Source organism: Schistocerca americana, chromosome 4 (genome assembly GCF_021461395.2).
Source record: "Schistocerca americana isolate TAMUIC-IGC-003095 chromosome 4, iqSchAmer2.1, whole genome shotgun sequence".
In the NCBI taxonomy this organism is placed as follows: domain Eukaryota; kingdom Metazoa; phylum Arthropoda; class Insecta; order Orthoptera; family Acrididae; genus Schistocerca; species Schistocerca americana.
Window position 1 is genome coordinate 783,047,360 of NC_060122.1, and position 21,881 is coordinate 783,069,240.

At 39.2% G+C, this 21,881-nt stretch overlaps 1 protein-coding gene across 2 annotated transcripts in view; it reads right to left on the reverse strand.

Moving 5' to 3' along the window:
- Positions 1–21,881, reverse strand: part of LOC124612542 (mitogen-activated protein kinase p38b) — a 105,469-nt gene that overhangs the window by 18,474 nt on the left and 65,114 nt on the right. The window contains exon 7 of one of the 2 annotated variants that reach the window (XM_047140812.1): positions 19,008–19,087. The exons of the other annotated variant lie outside the window; for it this stretch is intronic. Within the exon in view, the coding sequence (XP_046996768.1) occupies positions 19,008–19,087 (80 nt within the window). The remainder of the gene's footprint in view (positions 1–19,007; positions 19,088–21,881) is intronic. 2 annotated transcript variants of the gene reach the window in all.

The window sequence follows — 21,881 nt, forward strand, 5'->3', positions numbered from 1 at the left end:
ATTTTGCCTGTATCGTACATCTTGTTCACCAGATGGTAGAGTTTTGTCAGGACTGGCTCTCCCAAGGCCGTCAGTAGTTCCAATGGAATGTTGTCTACTCCTGGGCCCTTGTTTCAACTCAGGTCTTTCAGTGCTCTGTCAAACTCTTCACGCAGTATCGTATCTCCCATTTCATCTTCATCTACATCCTCTTCCATTTTCATAATATTGGACATAGGTATGACATATGCATGGGATATTTACGCACAAGTAGTTGCCACCATCCTTCGCAGATGAGGAGTGTACTCAGAACTCTGGTACACAGAGCACACGTCATTGCTGACGAGAGGAGTCTGGATGATGAGCTTTTACACCTGAGAAGAGTTTTTGAAGCCAACAGTACTCTCCACAGCAGATACATAAGGTACTACAAATGAAACCAACAGCGAAATAAGAAAAGCAGAAGAAGACATGGAAAGTTTTTAATCCATGACTTTTCTGCCATACGTGGGGAGCCTATTGTCAAAAATAGGATGGATCCTCAGTAAACACAAAGTGAAAGTGATTTTTCACCCTCCACCAAAGACAGCAGCACTGCTGGGTTCCGTTAAAGATGATCTGGTGCTTCGGAATCCTGGGGTTTACAAGATCCCCTGTGAGTGCGGTCGTTCATACATCGGACAAATGACACGTACAGTCCAGGAGAGAGGCACAGGGCACCGCAGGTACACCCAGCTCTTACAACCTAATAAATCTGTGGTGGCAGAGCACTGCACTGTCACTGGGCACTCGTGGTGTACAATAATGTCGAAATTTTAGCCTCAAATTCATCTTCCTGGGACTCAGTAGCGAAAGCAGCAACTGAAATTTGGTTGGCAATGAATTTAATTAATAGAGATAGTGGCTTCAGCTTGGACAAATCATGGAATCCGGCAATTCCATAATAAACTCACAAAGACATCACGACGGTGCAGCTCGCAGTGATACATTGATATCACTGTATGGATCAACTTCGCGCTCATACAGCTAATTCCATACGTATGTCATACCTCTTTGCCACTGATCAACGTTTTTGGCGCCTCGTGTATCTGTGGCCGAATAGGCAGTGGTGCGATCCGCGGGTTTAAAAGGATGGAGTAAGTGCTAGAGTGTCATTCACCTCGACTCACCCTGAAGATGGCTGGATGGTATTCAGCCGAAATATTAGAAGATAAAGTCGAATGTATGCGGCTGCACGCCTGAAATTATTGGAACAGTCTTTGCACTGCAAAAAAAAAAAAAAAAAAAAAAAAAGATGCACGACAAGAATTGACTTGTTCGACTCATCGACCAACAACTCTTACAGAAATATGTGAACAGGACGAGCAGGCATGGCACAATGCATCCCAGGACAGGATTAGCCATCTGTACGATGCCAGAGTCAGCGTCTGCAATACCACACATGGAGGCTACACCACATATAATATGGGTGTTTCACATGGGTTGATACCTGGTACATCAGAACTGCTTGTGCTATTGATCTGTAAATGTAATCATTTCATGCACTCCATATGCACCATGCAACAATAAATCTTGAGTGGGTTGGAATCATCTAAAAGGGTGTAATAATTTCTTTTTTGCAATATAGATCAGATCATGCATTTAATGAGTTCTAAAACAGTTACTGTGTGAAGTAGCAGTCAGCATACATTGACATGCAAGTGTGTGAAGAACACTAATCGAGTATAGTGAAAAATTAAATTTAAGTGAATTTATGTACTTTAGCTTGATTTGTAACACACTGGAGTTCACATCTTCATTCAGTGCTGCTGCAGATTTTATCCTCTGAAGAAGCAATCACTGTGGATGGTGGAGGGAGAGAGAAGGTAATAAATGAACGGATTGTCACAAAAACACTGACCAAAGTTCTGTTTGTGAAAACTATATAAATTTTAGCAGAAAATGTACAGTGAAAAACAAAGATGCTGTAACTTACCAAAAGCGTTGGTATGTTGATAGACGCAATAAGAAACACACACACACACACACACACACACACACACACATTTCAGGCTTTTGCAACCCAACCAAGAAAGAGGGAAGGAGAGGGAAAGACGAAACGATGTGGGTTTTAAGGGAGAGGGAAAGGAGTCATTCCAATCCCGGGAGAGGAAAGACTTACCCTAGGGGAAAAAAGGACAGGTATACACTCTCTAGCGCACGCACGCATGCGCACACACACACACACACACACACACACACACACAGGCAGACATGTGTAAATGCAAAGAGGTTTGGCAGAGATGTCAGTCAAGGCGGAAGTACAGAGGCAAAGATGTTGTTGAATGACAGGTGAGGTACGAGGGGGCGGCAACTTGAAATTAGCGGAGGTTGAGGACTGGTGGGTAACGTAGGCAGCACCTATGTTTTATATCAAGAAAATTCTACTATTTGCCCTGTGCATAGGAAAAATGGAGGCTCTGAGAGACGACAGCCTTCTTGAATGATTGAATCAGTGTCATAAACACAAAACAAAGTTACTCCATTGTTAAATAAGAGAGACATAAATTTCTATAAGGAACATTCTATATTCTACGGAAGTGATTACATGGGATCCAGTGGAAATTGTAACTGATAGACAAATAACAGCCTCATAATCTTGAAGAGGCACTTTTTTTTGAGGATTTTGTGTCCATTGCAAATAAAATGGAAGTAAGAAGCAATACTTCCTTTATGTAGAAAATCCAACGGACACACTGTTCAGTTTTTTGGGATCTGAGAAAGAAGAAGACAAACAAGTTTCACTTTCCAATAAAGTGTATAAACTAAAACATAAATGAAAACTGTCGTATCAACTAACTGGGTGTGCATCAAACACAGATAATGCCTTCTGCTAATATGTGCTGTTCCTGCCTGATCTCACTGAGATTTCTTTCTGCAAGCAACTCAGCACTTCTGATGATGGGGTTTAGTGAGAAAGGAATTACTTACATTTAAGGCTGGTGTAAACAATGAAACGTATTTTTTAAAAGTCACTGCAGCATAATGTATTTATATTCGATATTGCCGAAAATTGGTCATATGAAATTGTCCCTCAATTTTAATCACTCTGTACAGTATTCTTTTTAATTGCAAATGATGGAATCTCAAGAGAGCAACTACACCAAACAGCTTCATCATTCACAGAAGTCTCATAAGCCATAATGAAAAATAACTATAGCATAGAATATGTCGCAATGAGCACGAGAGGTGGGTGGCACATACATAGTGATGATAGGGGAACATTATAAGGACACACCTAAACTACACTTCCAAATACTTACTTTATTCCAAGACTTTGCAGATTTTTAGCTCATCACATAAGGATGGCTTGAAAGCTAATCTAGTTACCATTTAGCCAATAATGAATTTCCACTCTGCAGCACAGAGCGCTGCGTTGATTTGAAAGGTCCTGGCAGATTCAAACTGTGAGCCAGACAGAGGCTTTAATGTAGGGCCTTTACTTTTAACATGCTTGTCTGCCACTTGGCCACCAGCAGCAAAACTGCATGCTCAATGCTGTGTGGCTACCACTGGTCATATCAGAGCCTCATGCTTAGTGCCGTATGCCTGGCCTGGCAGTTAAACATCCATCACTAAGCATGCAGCCATCAACAGGTTACAGGGCAAGAGCTCCAATGACAGAGCTATCCGAGTGTGACTTCTGACCTGCCCTCACAGCTTTAGTTCCACCATTATGTCTGCTATCTTTCAACTGCAAAGCCTTGAGGGACTATCACTCCAGGAAAGAAAGGATATTGTGGAGAAATTTCAGGAGTGCTACACAAGATACGCACGAGAACTTCTGTGAAGCTTTGAAGGTAAGAGAGAGGTACTGGCAGAAGTAAGGCTGTGGGGATGGGTCACAAGCTGTGCTTGGATTGCACAGTCAGTAAAGCAAGTGCCCTTGGCAGGCAAATGTTACAGGTCCACACAGTTTTAATCTAACAACAAGTTTCATTTTTCACATGTCTGTCAGTGTTTTAGAATGACTGATATTTTGTGGGTAATGACCTAACTTCATTTTAATATTTTGCAGTGAACACATAGCGCGTAGTGGGGCAATCACTCTGGTGTAGAAATAATTCAAAAGCCAAGATCGCTTAAATACTGTTTACTGGATAACCGGCTTCAACACATTAAAGATGCCATCATCGGATTTTTTATTTATTTTTTATTTATTTATTTATTGTTCCGTGGGACCACATTTAGGAGAAGTCTCCATGGTCGTGGAACGAGTCAATACATGAAATTATAACACGATTGTAGAAACAGATAAAATGAAACAAGTCGTTAGTTTAAATAAAGAAAATCAAGAATGTAACACTGGAATTTGCTTAATTTTTTATCTCTTCCAGGAGCTCCTCGACAGAATAGAAGGAGTGAGCCATGAGGAAACTCTTCAGTTTAGACTTAAAAGTGTTTGGGCTACTGCTAAGATTTTTGAGTTCTTGTGGTAGCTTATTGAAAATGGATGCAGCAGAATACTGCACTCCTTTCTGCACAAGAGTCAAGGAAGTGCATTCCACATGCAGATTTGATTTCTGCCTAGTATTAACTGAGTGAAAGCTGCTAACTCTTGGGAATAAACTAATATTGCTAACAACAAACGACATTAAAGAAAATACATACTGTGAGGGCAATGTCAAAATTCCCAGACTATTGAATAGGGGTCGACAAGAGGTTTTCGAACTTACACCATACATAGCTCGAACAGCCCGTTTTTGAGCCAAAAATACCCTTTTTGAATCAGAAGAATTACCCCAAAAAATAATACCATATGACATAAGCGTATGAAAATATGCGAAGTATACTACTTTTCGTGTTGAAATGTCACTTATTTCAGATACTGTTCTAATGGTAAATAAAGCGGCATTTAGTTTCTGAACAAGATCCTGAACATGGGCTTTCCACAACAGCTTACTATCTATCCGTACGCCTAGGAACTTGAACTGTTCCGTCTCGCTTATAACATGCCCATTCTGTCTGATTAAAATGTCAGTTCTTGTTGAATTGTGGGTTAGAAACTGTAAAAACTGAGTCTTACTGTGATTTAGCATCAAATTATTTTCCACAAGCCACGAACTTACTTCATGAACTACATTATTTGATAATGTTTCAATATTACACACAAGATCTTTCACTACCAAGGTGGTGTCATCAGCAAACAGAAATATTTTTGAATCACCTGTAATACTAGAAGGCATATCATTTACATAAATAAGGAACAGCAGTGGCCCCAGCACCGACCCTTGGGGAACGCCCCATTTAACAGTGCCCCATTGGGACTGAACATCATTACCACTCTCAATATTGCGGAGGATTACCTTCTGCTTTCTGTTCTTAAAGTAGGAGGCGAACCAATTGTAAGCTACTCCCCTTACTCCATAATGTTCCAACTTCTGCAGTAATATTTTGTGGTCAACACAGTCAAAAGCCTTCGTTAAATCAAAGAAAACACCTAACGTTCTCAACCTTTTATTTAATCCGTCCAAAACCTCACAGAGAAAAGAGAATATAGCATTTTCAGTTGTTAAGCCATTTCTAAAACCAAACTGTACATTTGACAGCAAATTATGTGAATTTAAATGCTGCAGTAACCTTGTAGATACAAGCCTCTCGATAACTTTAGCAAACACCGATGGCATAGAAATAGGTCTATAATTGTCAACATTATCCCTGTCTCCCTTTTTATAAAGTGGCTTCACTACCGAGTACTTTAATCGGTCAGGAAACCGACCACTGCTAAAGGAAAAGTTACAGATATGGCTAAGTACTGAGCTAATATACGTGGAACAATACTTCAGTATTCTGCTAGATACCCCGTCATATCCATGAGAGTTCTTGGTCTTTAGTGATTTAATTATTAACTCAATCTCCCTCTTGTCAGTATCATGGAGGAGCATTTCAGGTAACAGTCTCGGAACACTTTTTTCTAAGAGCGCTATATGATTCCCTGTTGGGACTAGGTTTCTATTTAGTTCACCTGCTATATTCAGAAAGTGATTATTAAGTACTGTACATATATGCGACTTATCAGCAACACGGACATCCCCACTACGCACTGATTCTATATCCTCGACCTGTCTCTGCAGACCAGCCACTTCCTTTACGACTGACCATATGGTTTTAATTTTATCCTGAGACTTAGCTATTCTATCTGCATACCACATACTTTTTGCCTTCCTAATAACTTTTTTAAGCACCTTACAAAACTGTTTGTAATGGGCTGCTGCATTTAGATTTTGACTGTTTCTAACGTTTTGATATAATTGCCACTTTGTTCTACAAGATATTCTTATCCCTTTAGTCAGCCACCCAGGCTGCCTGTTTGTGCTAGTACCCTGTTTTAAACGTTCTAACGGAAAGCAACTTTCAAAGAGCATGAGAAAAGTCTTGAGGAAAGCATTATATTTATCGTCTACTGTATCAGCACTATAAACATCTTGCCAATCTTGTTCCTTGATAAGGTTTACAAAAGTCTGTACAGCAACTGGATCAGCTTTCCTAAAAAGTTGGTAACTATATTTAACATGTGTTGAAGCACAAAAATCTTTTAGACTTAAAATTTGTGCATCATGATCTGAAAGTCCATTCACTTTTTTGCTAACAGAATGCCCTTCTAATAATGACGAATGAACAAAAATATTGTCTATGGTTGTTCTACTGTTCCCTTGCACTCTCGTTGGAAAGAATACGGTTTGCATAAGATTATATGAATTAAGGAGGTCTACCAGCATCCTTTTCCTTGCACAATCACTTATACAATTAATATTGAAGTCACCACATATAACTAACTTTTTGTATTTCCTATAAAGTGAACCAAGAACCTCCTCTAGCTTTAGCAAAAATGTTGTGAAATCGGAGTCTGGGGATCTATAAATAACAACAGTAAGAAGTTTAGCTCCACTAAATTTAACCACACCTGCACAACATTCAAACACCTTTTCAGTGCAGTACTTTGAAACATCAATTGACTCAAATGGGATACCGTTTTTCACATACATGGCTACTCCCCCACACCGCAAACAGCTCCTAGAAAAGCTGCCAGCCAACCTGTATCCTGGTAAAGGAAGCCTCTGAATTATCTCCTTATTTAAGAAGTGTTCAGATATACCCATAATTTCAGAGTCAACATCTATAAGCAGTTCACTAACTTTATCTCGAATACCTTGTATATTTTGATGAAATATACTAATTCCCTCATTAATCGGATACCCAAGCTTTGCAGAAAGTGGTTTCTTTGTTAGAGAGACTTCCCTTAAGCAGGAATACCTATCAGCTGACTTCAATCTAAAAAAGGTACAGCTCTAACACCCACAACTACCGGAATTTTCCCATGAGTGATCCCACCACCCCCACCTATACTGTCACCTATAAGTTTTGCCAACCTCCCCTTCCCATACCTGTTGAGGTGCAGGCCATGTCTAGTGAAACCCGTCCTACTGATAGACTCCACCGACACCACTGAAATGTGACTCATGCCTTCTGTCATCAGCGCACCCCCAAGTCTCATGTTATTACGCCTGACGGCTATATTAAGATGAGGCCGATCGTGACGCTGAAACAGTTCCACGAAATGCACATTCGTGTTGCCAGTCTGAGTGGCTATCTTTTCCAGGTCACCATCTATGTCATACTTCCCATCCCTATCAATACTATTACCAGCCCCACCCACAATCACTACCTGATCCTCTTTAGTAAAATCCCTACATAACCCCCCTATGTTAAAAGTCACCTGAGCCAATCCTGCATTAGGCTTCACAATGCTGGTGACCTGGTACTCACTCCCCAAAACTTCCTGCAACTGCTGGCCTACACCTCTACCATGAGAACTACCTAACAGCAGAACCTTCTTCTTTCTCTTAGACTTTGCAACTGTCCTAGCCACCGTAACTGCTGAGGTCTGCTGCATACTTCCTACATCTACAGCTACTAGAGATTCCTCTCCACTAGACTCTGACAGTTGGTCATATCTATTACAAACACCAATAGTAAAACTATCTGAAAATCTCCTTCTCCTAGCAGATCTCTTGCCAACAGCCAGCTCCCATTCCCCAACCCCCTTCTCCCTCCTCATCCTATCTAGCTCCTCCTGTGCGTTTTTCAACTGCACCTGAAGGGCACAGATCTTACGCTCCTGCTCCTCTATCAACTTACTCTTGCTACATAACCTGCAGTTCCAGGAGAGGATCTCACCAGAATGCCCACTGGCTTCCCCACTGCATTCCCCCCAGTGAAAATACTTCGAACAAGTCTCACACCGCAATCCACTACTCACGAACCTACGGCAAAGCCCACACTTCTCACTCATGGTAAAATTTTACAATTATTGAAACAAGAAAACAACTTTATCTAAGTTCCGCTACTACAATAAGAAGATGTTAAAAACTGACTACAATTATCACAAACTTGCTCTACAAGGGAAGTAACTACTATTATTGACAGTATTAATCAACAACAAATGAGAATATAACAAAATACTAACACAGAAAGAAAATCAAACGTCTAATGACAGTAACGAAACTGAAAGCAGTTCGCAAAAATTTCTTCTGAAGTTATTTCACCGGAAAACACCAAGAACACCGGTTGAAGACTACTAAAGTTCCTAAATAAACTACTATACACAAACAATTAATTAGTACTTAGCTTTCGATGCGCCGCTACAGCTGCAACTGGTCAGCGCGGAATGTAAACACGGGTAAGAGGTTAAGTTGCTCGATACGAAACACTCACAAATATCAGGCCACAACACACGAAATGCAGAGGTGAATGAAGAAACCACTAATAAGTCACTTATATAGTAAATATTATCACAAAAACAGTTAAAATATATATCTGAAAACTAAAAATAGATGAAAACTTAGAGAGCGATCTCACACGCAGTCACGCGCTTATGATCTGAATGGTTTATATATGTTAATCTACATTCAGATCCGATGATGGCATCTTTAGTGTGTTGAAACCGGTTATTCAGTAAACAGTATTTAAGCGATCTTGGCTTTTGAATTATTCCTCATTTTAATATTTAGATTCCATCCAAGATTTCAAACTGATCTGGTTGTTCTTATGAATGACTTGTACAACTGCTGCTTTGGACTTTAAATTATCTGTATAGTGATGTTATCAATAAACACATATCAGATGGAGAGTTGAACCCAAATCCTTACCTATCACGATCCGTGCTCTTACTTCTTGAGCTGTCAACATACGACAACCTACAACCAACCTTCACAGCCTCACTTCTACCATTACCTCTTTCATACTTTTAACTCCACAGAAATTCTTCCAAATTCCTCACTGAAATAGCACTCCTGGGGAAAAGGATGCAGTGGCTTAGCCAAAGCCTAAAGGCCATCCTCAGCTTTAATTTGACAGGAAATTTCTTAATAGTGGGTGTCTGTGTGTGTGAACACACATACTTTTGCCAGAAAAAGAGCAGGAGCTCAACAGCTAGTGAGAACGCTGTTTCCTGTTACTTCTTTCTGTGCTCCATGTATCGGTCCAATGTAGGTGAGTGATTGCCCTTCCCTTATTTTACGTATTACATAAAAAACACAAGATATTGTGCACTAAAACAGCACTGAAAATATTGTAGAACACCCTATAGACTTGTTTTCATTGGTATAAGGCAATACTTTGAATACTGCTCTCTTTCCTCCCCAAAACACAAACATTCAAAACCACAATCTCAGCATTACATAATTTATGTAAATGAGTTGAAAATACAAATGAAAAGAATGCAGCATAGATAAACCTCTTGCAGAATGTGGACAAAGCTGTTGCATCAAGAACCATAATTATTTTGAAGGCACATAGGCCCTACGACAATCTTTCCAGGTAAAAAATCATTGTTCTGAGGACTATAGCTAAACCCCTAACAATAAACACCCAGAGAAATATTCTCTTTGTTCAGGTTAATCTTATTTTTACAATAACTAACCCAAGAATGTAATGTATTATGTTATATCTGAAGCTGTCACTGTGATTGTCTGATGATATTTTTCAAGTTTACAATCAAGTTCATAAATCTGTTTTTGTGTAGTGCCTTTCAATAACTAACCTAGCTTTATCTTCTTCAGGTGTTGCAAGTTCTGGTTTGTGTTACAATGCTATCCTTCCCCCTTTCACACCACACTCTGGATTGTCTTGCTCTGTTTCCAGGCGTTTCTGTTCCAGTGGCTGGAGGTAGTGGTCATGTGTGTGTGAACTATTCTTGCTTGTGTGAATGTGTTTTCATTTCTCTTTTCTGAAGAAGGCTTGGCTAAAAGGTTATTTGTACCAGTTTTTTCATCATGCCTGTCAGCAACTCAATGTGTCATCTTGATGTTAAGTAGCAATCTATCCTTTTCTAATATTGTTGATATTCTTACCTGGACTTTTCATTGTTTGTTTTCTTCATTTTAGTAATTCACTGAGCTATTGCTCATCACCCATCATCATTATCTGTACACCATTAGAGAAATCCTAATATGAGGAAACATCATAACTTCCACTCAGACCTCTAAAAGAATTTATCATTCATCACTGAATTTTATTACACATGTAAAGACACAAACTAACTGGAAAAAAATAAATCCAAAGGGCATTCACATATTTACAAAAATGTGTCCCAAGGGCATACTGCTCCTTTTAACTTTCCATTCTGTCTCAATGTGCTCCATCACCTTCTATCAACATAGTGAATCAGACTTTCCACATCCAGTTCAGAATTTTCCTTCTGTTTCAGTACTTTTATGTCTTTCCTTCTCTTTGTTTATTATCTGCTCCTGATAAAAAGAGGTAAAAAATCCTGAGAACTACAGATTAAATTTTTGCATTTTCAATTGTACACCTGATATTTGCATTTTGCAATAAGTTCTGAGTGAAACTGCAATTTTGTTTCTGTCTGAGGAATGTCGCTTTACACTTGCCCATCTTGATTACTTAGTTTTTTTGTTTAACTGATGTTACTTCTTGTGGAAATTTGTTACTTTTTAAAGTGTCACTGATTCAATTATTGCCAAGCTAATTCTTTGCTTTCAACCCCTCACTCTCAGTTACAACTGATAAGTTACTGGTGGGCAACCTCTGAAAACTTATCGAAGAACATGGACAGATTCACTCTTCATTTACAGCTGATTTAACTGATTATACGGAAAGACTTTTAAATGTTTTGCAACCATTGGTAAGTGACATTATAAATATGGTTTTTTTGTTACAATCATGATGCTACATTTTGATAAGACATCATGCCTTAAACTTGGCTATTCATTGACGGTTTATGAGAAATGCATGAAGCAAACCTGCAGTATAATTTCAATGGTGTATTTCGTAAATTTCGAAGTACCAAGAAATGAAACTGTGGAAAATAGATATCAGTACCATAAAAGAAAACTTACAAATAGTTTCCACATTCAAATAAATTGACATCATAGGCACAGAAATGAACTACAATGTATCCTTACGTAATTATGAATGGACAAAAATCATATTTTCATTTGCTATAACATATCTCCATGGAAAAATACTGTACCATAATTAATCAAATAGTGTGAAGTGAAGTGATTTAATGATTAATTCGTGCAACTAAACAACAGCAGTGTGTGTGGGGAAGGGACCTAGTGTCTTTGTCCAATGTCTAATTTGAGCTAAATCTGGCACTTGCTGTAAGTTGTCACACTTATCTCACAACTTAATAGTCAGGCAGGATCTTGGGATTATTGCACTCATTATACATCACACAGTGCAGAAAGGTGAGGACTCCATTAACTGGTTGATGTTGGAAAGTCATGGGTACATGCTTCATAAGTTGTTGTTGTTGTTGTTGTTGTTGTTTGAACTCTGCCACACTCAAGTAAGTACACACACATACATGTCAAATTCTAAAGCAAGGTGAGTCTTATTCCCCAATTGTAAAATAGAGTTTTTTATGTATTATGTGACACAAAATAATAACAAGGCACTTTCAGCTTGATCATAACCCTTAAATTCTGACTGTTGGAAAAACTCTAGTAACTGGAAAAGTTTCTGCACCATGAATAGTTCCTGTACACTTCTTATGACAGAATCTGTTGTTTCAGTCCCACCTTAGTTCTACATCAACAGTCACCAAATTTGAATCAGTATAGTCATCCCCCCCCCCCCCCCCCCCCCCAAAGTGAACTGGTAGCTTTCACCTTGAGAAAAAGTTCTTTTACTAGATAATCTTTTTGGATGTGATACATTAACTGTACAGTCTTACTAGCAGAAAATTTCCCTTTATCCATTTCTGATTCTATATGCACCTTTCCTACTGCAATATGTTCAACATTCATCATAAGTCACTGCTCTCCATTAAGTATAATATAAGGCCACAGTAAATACCAACTATGGACAGCGTGTCAGAACATTCACCTGCTATTCAATGGTAAACTTTCCTCTGTAAGAAAAGCAATGTCAAACTGACAAATTCTTTTCAGTTTTCCATTTAGTGCTTTTTATTCTCCAATTACAGCTAATGGCATAAGAATCTTTATGCTAATAAAAGCAAGTCTGCACTGACTAATTTATTCCCCAATTGATTTTTTGCCAGCTCCGAACATATTCCAATGGAGAGAGCTACAAAATAGTACCAATTTTTATTTAGCAATTGTGCCTCAAATCTTTGTTGTGGCAAACTACAGTTTCAACTGGTTCGTTAATCTATGTCTGCTATTTCAACACCTCTCTACAATTTGTCTCATATTAAATTTCAGACTGTGTCACTGTGTTTATTAACACTTTCTCACACCACTCTTACCATTTATGCAAGAAAGTGTTAACAACAGTCAGATATTTATATATTTATTTTTTTTATTTACTGCTTCACTACCTATCAGTAATTTGTTTGGGTAATGAAGTCTTAACATAAATATTTACAAGTCCACTTTACATGAAGTCTTCTGCAAGAGCATCATCACCACCATTATATCTTACTTCATTTATAACCTTTCGATAAAAACCTTCAAAAATAAATTTTGAGTTTACTCTTTTCACTCTTCTTTAAGGTTCCGGTATATGCCAGAAGTTTAACACAGCCCACTTTTATCAAGCGTCAATCCTCTAATAAAATATCCATCAAGCTGCTTGTATCTACAGACTCTTTCATATTTAACAGTACTGTGTGAAATTTTAACAACTTTTTTGCACTTAAAAGATTTTGGACTTTGGCCATTTACTTCCTAAAAATCAATAAAATGATAGCAAATGTCTACTGGTACCCAATGGCTCCCAATCCAATTACTGTTAATCTGTCCATAATTATCATGAAAGCAAAACAGCACACTTTGTTGTACATCGCATCTCCCCTCAGATTGCTTCTACAAACATTTGCCTTTCAATCTTACAGAGGCCAAACAAAAATACTTAAACAATTCACAGAAGATATACTCCATGAACAATTGTACTGATGCTACATTCGCTATGAATTTTACACCTTAAATTCTCATTCTTATTCAATCATACTCTGAATTTACTCCTCAAATGTTTTAAAAATAGTTTGGAATCAGTAGAACTTTTCTACAGTGCTTGCACCCTTTGCTGGGCACTTTCTGAAAGTCATACGTAATTGTCCCTTGCCTCTCACTTCTTTGATGCTTCATACCTCATTTTATCACAAAGGACCATGGCCATGCTTCTGTAAATCAACTGCCACAGCTAAATACATGTCATCAAAGAATGGTGGCCTCTGAGGCAATACTGACCCTACAATTTATATTACAAGGAAAGAAGGGTGGGGTTGACTTTATGAAATCAGGTATCACATCCTGTAGACTTTCACCTTGGTGGGCCCTCATTCAGGAGTAACTGATGAAAAAGAATTTCTGAATGTCTTATGATCTTCTACAGCCTTTAAAATAGCACTGAATTAGAGGAAGGTGCCATAGCGTAGTGGTAAAGTTACTGTATTGATGAAGATTGTGGGTTGGAAACCTGTTGAGTACAATCTACTTTTTTATATCCTTATCAAAATAACTGCAATCATTATTTTTATTTAATTAATTGGTTTAAATACAATTTTTTCATTGCTCATTCTTTACCATATTATTTTAATAATTCTATTAACTTTGTTTCTTTTTAGTTCCCTTTATTTTTTTCATTTGAATTTTTGTCCAAGTGATACTAAATATTTTTATTTAGCTATCGTGAGTCTGTCCCCTATGTTATTCAATCTGTATACTGAGCAGCAAGCAGTAAAGGAAACCAAGAAGAAATTTGGAAAGGGAATTAAAGTTCAGGGAAAAGAAATAAAAACTCTTCGGTTTTTCTGACAAAATTGCAATGGTCAGAGGATTTTGAGCAGCAGCTGAACAGAATGGATAGTGTCTTGAAAAGATATTATATTAGGTTGGTGCATAAGTTCATAGCATCTTTTCTTATGTTTAATAAAAACAACAGATACACATAATGGAGACTTAAGTCATCGGTAATATATTCTCCTCCACTTTTTACATCCGTCTACAAATGCTGGGGTTATTTTTTGATTCCGTGACTGTAGAAATCACTTGGTTTCGAGGCGGAGAACTCACTGAGTTTGGAACATATTTTCACCCAGAAAGGAAGTTCCTTGAAGGTTGTTTGATAGAGAATGGAAAAGTTGCAGATCTGAAGGCACAAGACCATGTGGATAAGGTGGGTACGGAATGACTTCCCAACCCAACTCGTGTATAGTGTTTTTTGTCAGTCTAGCAGATAAATGTCAGCAGCGATGATTACACTCTGGGGGAAGCAATTTCTAGAACACCACACCATCGCTGTTCAATCAGATGCATAAAATTATATTTTGGGGATGCAGGAAGGTCTCTGGTGGGGAATTGCTGCTTTGTTTGGGCTCAATCATTCCTCTCTTTTCCTTATGTTAGCATAAAGACACCAGTAATGATACAGGATAGGAATGGTCAGTGTTGTTTGTAAGCCAACTGCACATATGACCATCCACTGATTTTTGCAATTTTGGCTTAGTGCATGTGATACTCATACACACAGTTATTGAACCTTCCCCATTGCATGCAAATGTCACATGATGGAATGATGACAGTTCATCACATTCACCAGTTCTTGAGCACACTGACGTCGATTGTTGTGGATTAATGTGTTTAAAGCTCTTCATCAGATCCCAAAACTCTTCTGAATGTGGAGATTCACTATTGCCAAAACAATCCTCCTTAAAACAAGAAAACAATTTTTTTTGCTAAGTCTTGTCCAATGACATTATCTCAATATACTGTGCAAATGTGTCTGACTGGCTCCACTGCTGTCACCTCTCTATTGAACTCAAATGGAAGAATAGTTCCAATTCTCCATTTGGCACTCCATTTTCTAGCATCTACTGCTCCACTCACTATCCCTATGTGACAAAATGAGCATATGTAAACTGAAATAGCACCAGTGAACTACAAATAAAAAATTACAATTGATAAATGAACCATATCAACCGAAATACCAACATGCAAAACAAAAACACTACCAACTTATGCACCAACCTATTAAGATGAACACTAACAAAAGTGAAACAAGGGTAATGGAATGTAGTCAAATAAAATCAGGCACTGCTGAGGGATTTGAATTGGAAAATGAGACAATAAAGGTAACAGATGAGTTTCGCTATTTGAACAGCAAAATAACTGATGATGGCTGAAGTAGAAAGATCATAAAATGCAAATTGGCATTAGCATGAAAAACATTTATGTAAAGAGAAAATTGTTAACAGTGAATGCAAGTTTAAGTGTTAGAAAGTCTTTTCTGAATTTATTTGTCTAGAATGTGGTCTTGTACAGAAGTAAAAACTGGATTATAATTAGTTCAGACAAGAGGGCCATACAAGCTTTGAAACTTGGTGCTATAGAAAAATGCTGAAGAATACATGGGTAGATTGTGTAACTAATAAGAAAGTACTAAATAGAATTGAAGAAATAAGCAATTACAACGAAATGAATACCCCTAGCTGCATACAGGCATTGATATAAGTCAACGGGGACAGTTGAAAATGTGTGCCCCGGCCGGGACTCGATCCCGGGATCTCCTCTCTATCCATCTGAGCCACCAAGGACCAGAGAGGATAGTGCGACTGCTGGGACTTATCTCTGACATGCCTCCTGTGAGACCCACATTCCCAACTTATTGTCCCGCACTATATTCATAGTGGCCCTGCCCATTATACTCATTACTTGCGGCTTTTTGCTGATTCCCGTAAGAGTTCGGGCACTGTTTGTGCATCCCCACAGAAGAAGAAGGTCAAATGGCTGGTGAGCCTTATATATATAAAGACGGTATCTGTTCTTTCGGACATGTCCGAAAAGTTGCAGTAGTTGTTCAGACATGATGAGGCTTACACAGAATATAGTAACATGGAGACCTGCATAAAACCTGTCTTCGCACTGATGACCACAACAACTCTTCAGTGCTTAATTCTTGATAGCCATTTTACATGTTTCTCACCTACTTAGCTGTTGAGTGCATCTCCTGTAGCGCTTTACCTATCAGCAGTCCTTTATTTGCGGAATAATGATGTTTGTATCTGATGATGTACTACTTGCTCACAACTTCAATCTTGTCATAAACTTTTTCAAGCTATAGTACGCGTACGCGCACGCGCGCGTACACACACACACACACACACACACACACACACGCGCGCGCCCCCCACATCACAGTGTCAGCTGGACACACAATCCTGTGATTGCCATTCGACAGATGGGGGTTACACTGGGTGGTGTGGTTAAGAGAGATGAGGAACAGGGGCAGGAACAGGAGAGGAAGTAGTATGGGCTATACATGTGAGGCACATGTGCCAGAGCCTGGAGCAGAGTTATGCATGATGAAGGTGATGTGAAATGGGAGGGAGTAATATAACAGAGGAAGGGGGAAATTGGGTGGAGGGTGTGGGGACAGGGGTTAATGGAGACTGAGGCCAGGAGGATTAAGGATGCAAATGACATGTTGTAAGATAACTCCCATCTGCATAGTTTACAAAAGCTGGTGGTGGAGGAAGGATCCAGATGGCTTGAGTTGTGGAGCAGTTATTGAAATCTAGCATGTTGTGTTCAGCTCCATCTCATACCATGGGTAGTCACCTTTGTTTTTGGCCACAGTTTGGCAGTGGCCATTGATTCTGGTGGAGAGATGGTTCATTATCATACCACATCAAATGCTGTGCTGTGATTGGGTGGTTGCTTTTACTGGTGGCCCTACTTCTGATGGGTTGGATAAGCCCTTGACAGAACTGGAGTAGAAAGTGTCGGGTAAGTGGTTTGGGCAGGCCTTGCACCTGGGTCTTCCCCAAGGATATGATACCTTTAGCAAGGGGTTTGGATTGGGAGTGGCGTAGGGATTGACCAGGATGCTGTGTGTGTTGGGCAGGTGACGGAATACAGCTTTAGGAAGAGGGTAGGGTGTCTCTCATTTCAGGGTATGAAGATAGATAATCAAAGCACTGCCAAAGAATATGGTTCAGTTGTTTCAGTTCAGGGTGATACTGGGTAACAAAGGGGCACTGCTTGCTAGTTGATTCTTGGGGGTGGTGGTAGGATTAGGGGTGTGTGAGTACACAGCATGAAAAATTCGTTTGTGGACTAGGTTTGGGAGTCAGTGCCCATCTATGAAGGCCCTCTTGAGACCTTCAGCGTACTGAGGAATGGACTTCTTGTTGCTGCAGATATGCTGTCCAAGGGCGTCAAGGCTGCTTGGGAGGAATTATCTCGTGTGGTAGGGATGATAGCTGTCGAAATGCAGGTCGTATTGGTGGTTAGTGGATGTATGATGAACAAATGTGTGAACGGAGACATCAGAGACGTGGAGGTCCCTAGGAAAGCGGCACACTGAGTTGAACAGGACCACGTGAAGCAGATTGGAGAGAAGTTGTTGAGGTTGTGGAGAAACAAGGATAGAGTGTCTTGTCCCTGAGTCCAGATCTTGAAGATATCATCAATGAACCTGAACCAGACAAGGGGTTTGGAGTTTTGGGAGGCTAGGAAGATTTCCTCTAAAGCCAGAAAAAAGGTTGGAGTAGCACGGTGTCATGTCGGTGCCCATGGCTCTGCCACAGATTTAGCTATATACCTGGTGGTTGTGTGTCAGGATCTAGCTGGTAAGGTGAATGAGGTAGTGGGCTTGGTGTCTGAAGGACAGTGGGTGAGATAGTGTTCGATAGTGGCAACACCATGGGCATGATGGATGTTGGTGTATAGGGTGACGAATAGAGATCCAGGAGGTAAAGGGGTGGGGATGGTGGAGAGATGGTGAAGAAAGTGGTCAGTTATCTTTGATGTGTGAGGCTACATTTGGTGCAATTGCTTCGATGTGTTGATCATGAAGAGCAGAAATTCTTTCTGCAGGACCACAATAATCAGCTACAAAGGGGCCTCCAGGACTGTTGGGTTTATCAATTTTGAGGAGCATGTTGGGTTTGGTGTATGGGGTGATGAGGCAGATGGACTTGGGGGAGAAGCTCTGTGATGAGTCTAGCAATTTCAGAAGGGACTGGAAGTTATGTTAGATTTCTGGGATGGGATCATTATGACAGAGCTTGTAGCTGGAGGAGTCAGACAGTTGGCAGAAGCCTTCTGTCATATAGTCACTGTAATTCATAACGACAGTGGTGGAGTCTTTGGCTGCAGGGAGGATGATTAGGCCAGCATCTGTTTTGAGACTGTGTATGTCTGTCCATTCTTTTGCTGAAAGGTTAGTGTTCGTCACAAGGAACCCTGGGAACGCTTCTGTTATTCAGTGAGTGGTCTCCCTTACTCCTGAATTATTTACATTCCACTAGAACTTTCTTACTATAGTAATCACTTAGATTGTTCTTGCCTTTACAGTATGAGACCGCACTAATCATATTAGTTACAGAGAAATCACAACCATCGTCTGATGGATATGCCGTGGTAACATATAGCTGTTATGTGTTAAATATTATATTTATGATACAAATTGGTGTCAAAAGACTGAACACAGAAAAGAAATAGGTTCACATAAAGCAAGCAAGGTATCATTCAATCATGTCTCTCAGAACTTACCGATTCACTGGAAATTTTGTTCATAAACTCATCACAAGGGGTTCCAAGTATCTCCATAATAAGATTTAACTGATGGATATCTAAGAAGTGCTAAGGGTACCTCAAAGAAATGGTGCAGTATAAGTCATGCTTAAACAAATTCATATAAGTGCGGATAAATTAATACTACAAATATACACAAATAAAAATGGACTGGATTCGCTACTAGAAATATGAAAACGCTACAAAGCAAACTATAGTTTTAATGAAAAAAAGCATTCAAGCTATTTTGAAATTTATTGACTATGTTATTGACGTATTCTGAAATACAGTTCTGCCCACTCCAGGGAGCTATGAGTGCCTACATTGTGCTATCTATCCAACAGTCCATATCTACAATGAAATATGGCTATCATATTCATTACATTGTCCACTACAAAACCTCTAAAAACTGGCCAACACAAAAAAAATGTTTACACTATAAAATCTGTAGCAACATCACTAACATGTATTAAAACTAGCATGAAAATTTTCTACACCATAGTCCACACTTATATGAACATCAGTGTCATATGTGCCAAAGCATTAAAGCAATGTTATACAAAAATGAATCAACATGCTTGTAAGTAACAAAACCAATGCTAAATATTAATTAAAGCTGAAAGAAACAAGCAAAAACACCTATACACTGTAAATCCATCAATAGCATGCTGAATTATTTTTATAGCAGTAAAATGAGGACCATCACATCTACTGAAATCTGTATGATTTAACTTCATCAAGATCAGTACAGAATTCTTCATCTATATTCTAAGATTTTGCTGAATGATGGTCAGAATTCTTGCTGCATACATCGTGATCAATGTAATCTTTAATTCAACAAGCTGACACATGCAAAATTCATTTCCACACACTAACACACAGAACATCACGCCTCCACCCCTCTTATTGCCAGCAGTATAAGGGCAGATTATTAAATTACATTGTAATGTTAGATGATGCTAAGAAGAGCCAGAAATAGCTATCGCTAAGTTTAAAACTCTGTAAGAATTGCTTCACAATATGTTAGCCATATGACAGTCTTCCAGTTCTCATTCACAGATACTGTATAATTAAAGAGTTTCTGCAGTGTAGCATCTGCTATGAAATTAAGTTTAATAAAGTAAATCTGTGTGTGTCCCACAGTTCATAGTTACTGGAGTACAATGTCTAAATATACCAACTCCTGATCAAAAAAAAAACTTTTACTGAGGGTTCACAGAACAGTATCTGCAGAAACAAAGAGATTCTAATAATAAGAAACAGATAAGTTCACCACATATGTTACTGATACATCAGTCCATTTCCTTTGACATATCGTGTATGTAGCTGAGCACATTTACATTTCCTACAATTGTTTGTAATGAGCCAGTTATGATCACTATTGTTTGCCTCAATACAGTTCCGTCTATTATGTCCACAAGCAAAAAAATAACCTACAATGCAATGTGAGCATGCATTTTGTTGTTATGAAGCAGCCACTTTGTGACACACAATTATTCTTCTTCTTACAACAGGTATCAACAGAGAGGTGTAGTTCAAAAGTTGGCATGTCCTTTTATTTATTTTTTAGCAGAGAGACAATACATTGCAACCTATTTTTCAGTTCTGCTCAATTGTTTGGGATCTGTACCAGGCCACATTAAGAAAGAAATTAAGAAATTCAGAGGCGAGCTGCTAAGTTTGTTACTGGTAGGTTTGAACAACACGTGTTACTGAGATGCTTCAGGAACTCAAATGGAAATCCCTGGAGAGAAGGCAACATTCTTTTTGAGGAATGTTACTGAGAAATTTCACAATCTTGCATCTGAAGCTGACTGCAGAATGATTCTGTTGCCTCCTACATTCACTGCACAAAAGGACCATGAAGATATGATCCGAAAAACTGGGATTCATGTGGAGGCATACAGACAATCATTTTTCCCTCATTCTATTTGTGAGTGGAACACGAAATCAAATGACTAGTAGTGGTTTGGGATACCCTCCATCACATGCCATAAGGGGGATTGCAGAGTATCGACGTAGACGCAGGTGAACAGTCTCAAGTACGTATGCAAGATTTCTATGCTCATGTAGCTTCCAGTAATTACATTTACACACTTATGACCTATTGGCATGCATCCTAAATGAAACAAGACACTATGTGTACATTATTAAAAATTAATTGGACTTATCACTTTTGAAGTAACATATTTTTGGCACCCTTTCCACAGGTTTTATGGAGAATTTAAAAATGTATTTTCACTGTGAAGTTAACAGTTCTTCAAAATGTTAAAAAAGTTTTTTTTTTTTTTTTTTTTTTTTTTTTTAAAAAAAAAGCTCTGATGCCATGTTCAATCACATCCAAGATGTACTTGATCAGGTTCAGATCTCGTGAGTTGGGGGGGGGGGGGGGGGGGGGCAAGGCAGCGCACCATTTGGAACTCGCCACAGTGTTCCTCAAACCTCTCCGTCACACTCCTGGCCTTGTGAAATGGTGCATCATCTTGTTGAAAAATGTCACTGCCATTAGGTAACATAATCGTTATGAAGGAGAGTACGTGGTCTGCAACCAGTGCACGATACTTCCTGGTAGTCATGGTGCCTAGCACGAGCTCCACTGGACCCTTCAATGCCCACATAATGAAGCCTTCACCAGCTTGTCTCCGTCCTGTAGCACAAGTGACAAGGATCTGTTCCCCTGGAAGTGATAGATTCACGTCCTCCCATTGGCATGATGAAGGAAGTATCAGGATTCATCACACTGTGCAACGCTCTGCCACTGCACCAATGTCCAGTGCCGATGGCCACACGCCCATTTAAGTCGTAGTTGCTGAGGTCATGGTGTTAACACTGGCACACGCCTGGGTCGTTGGC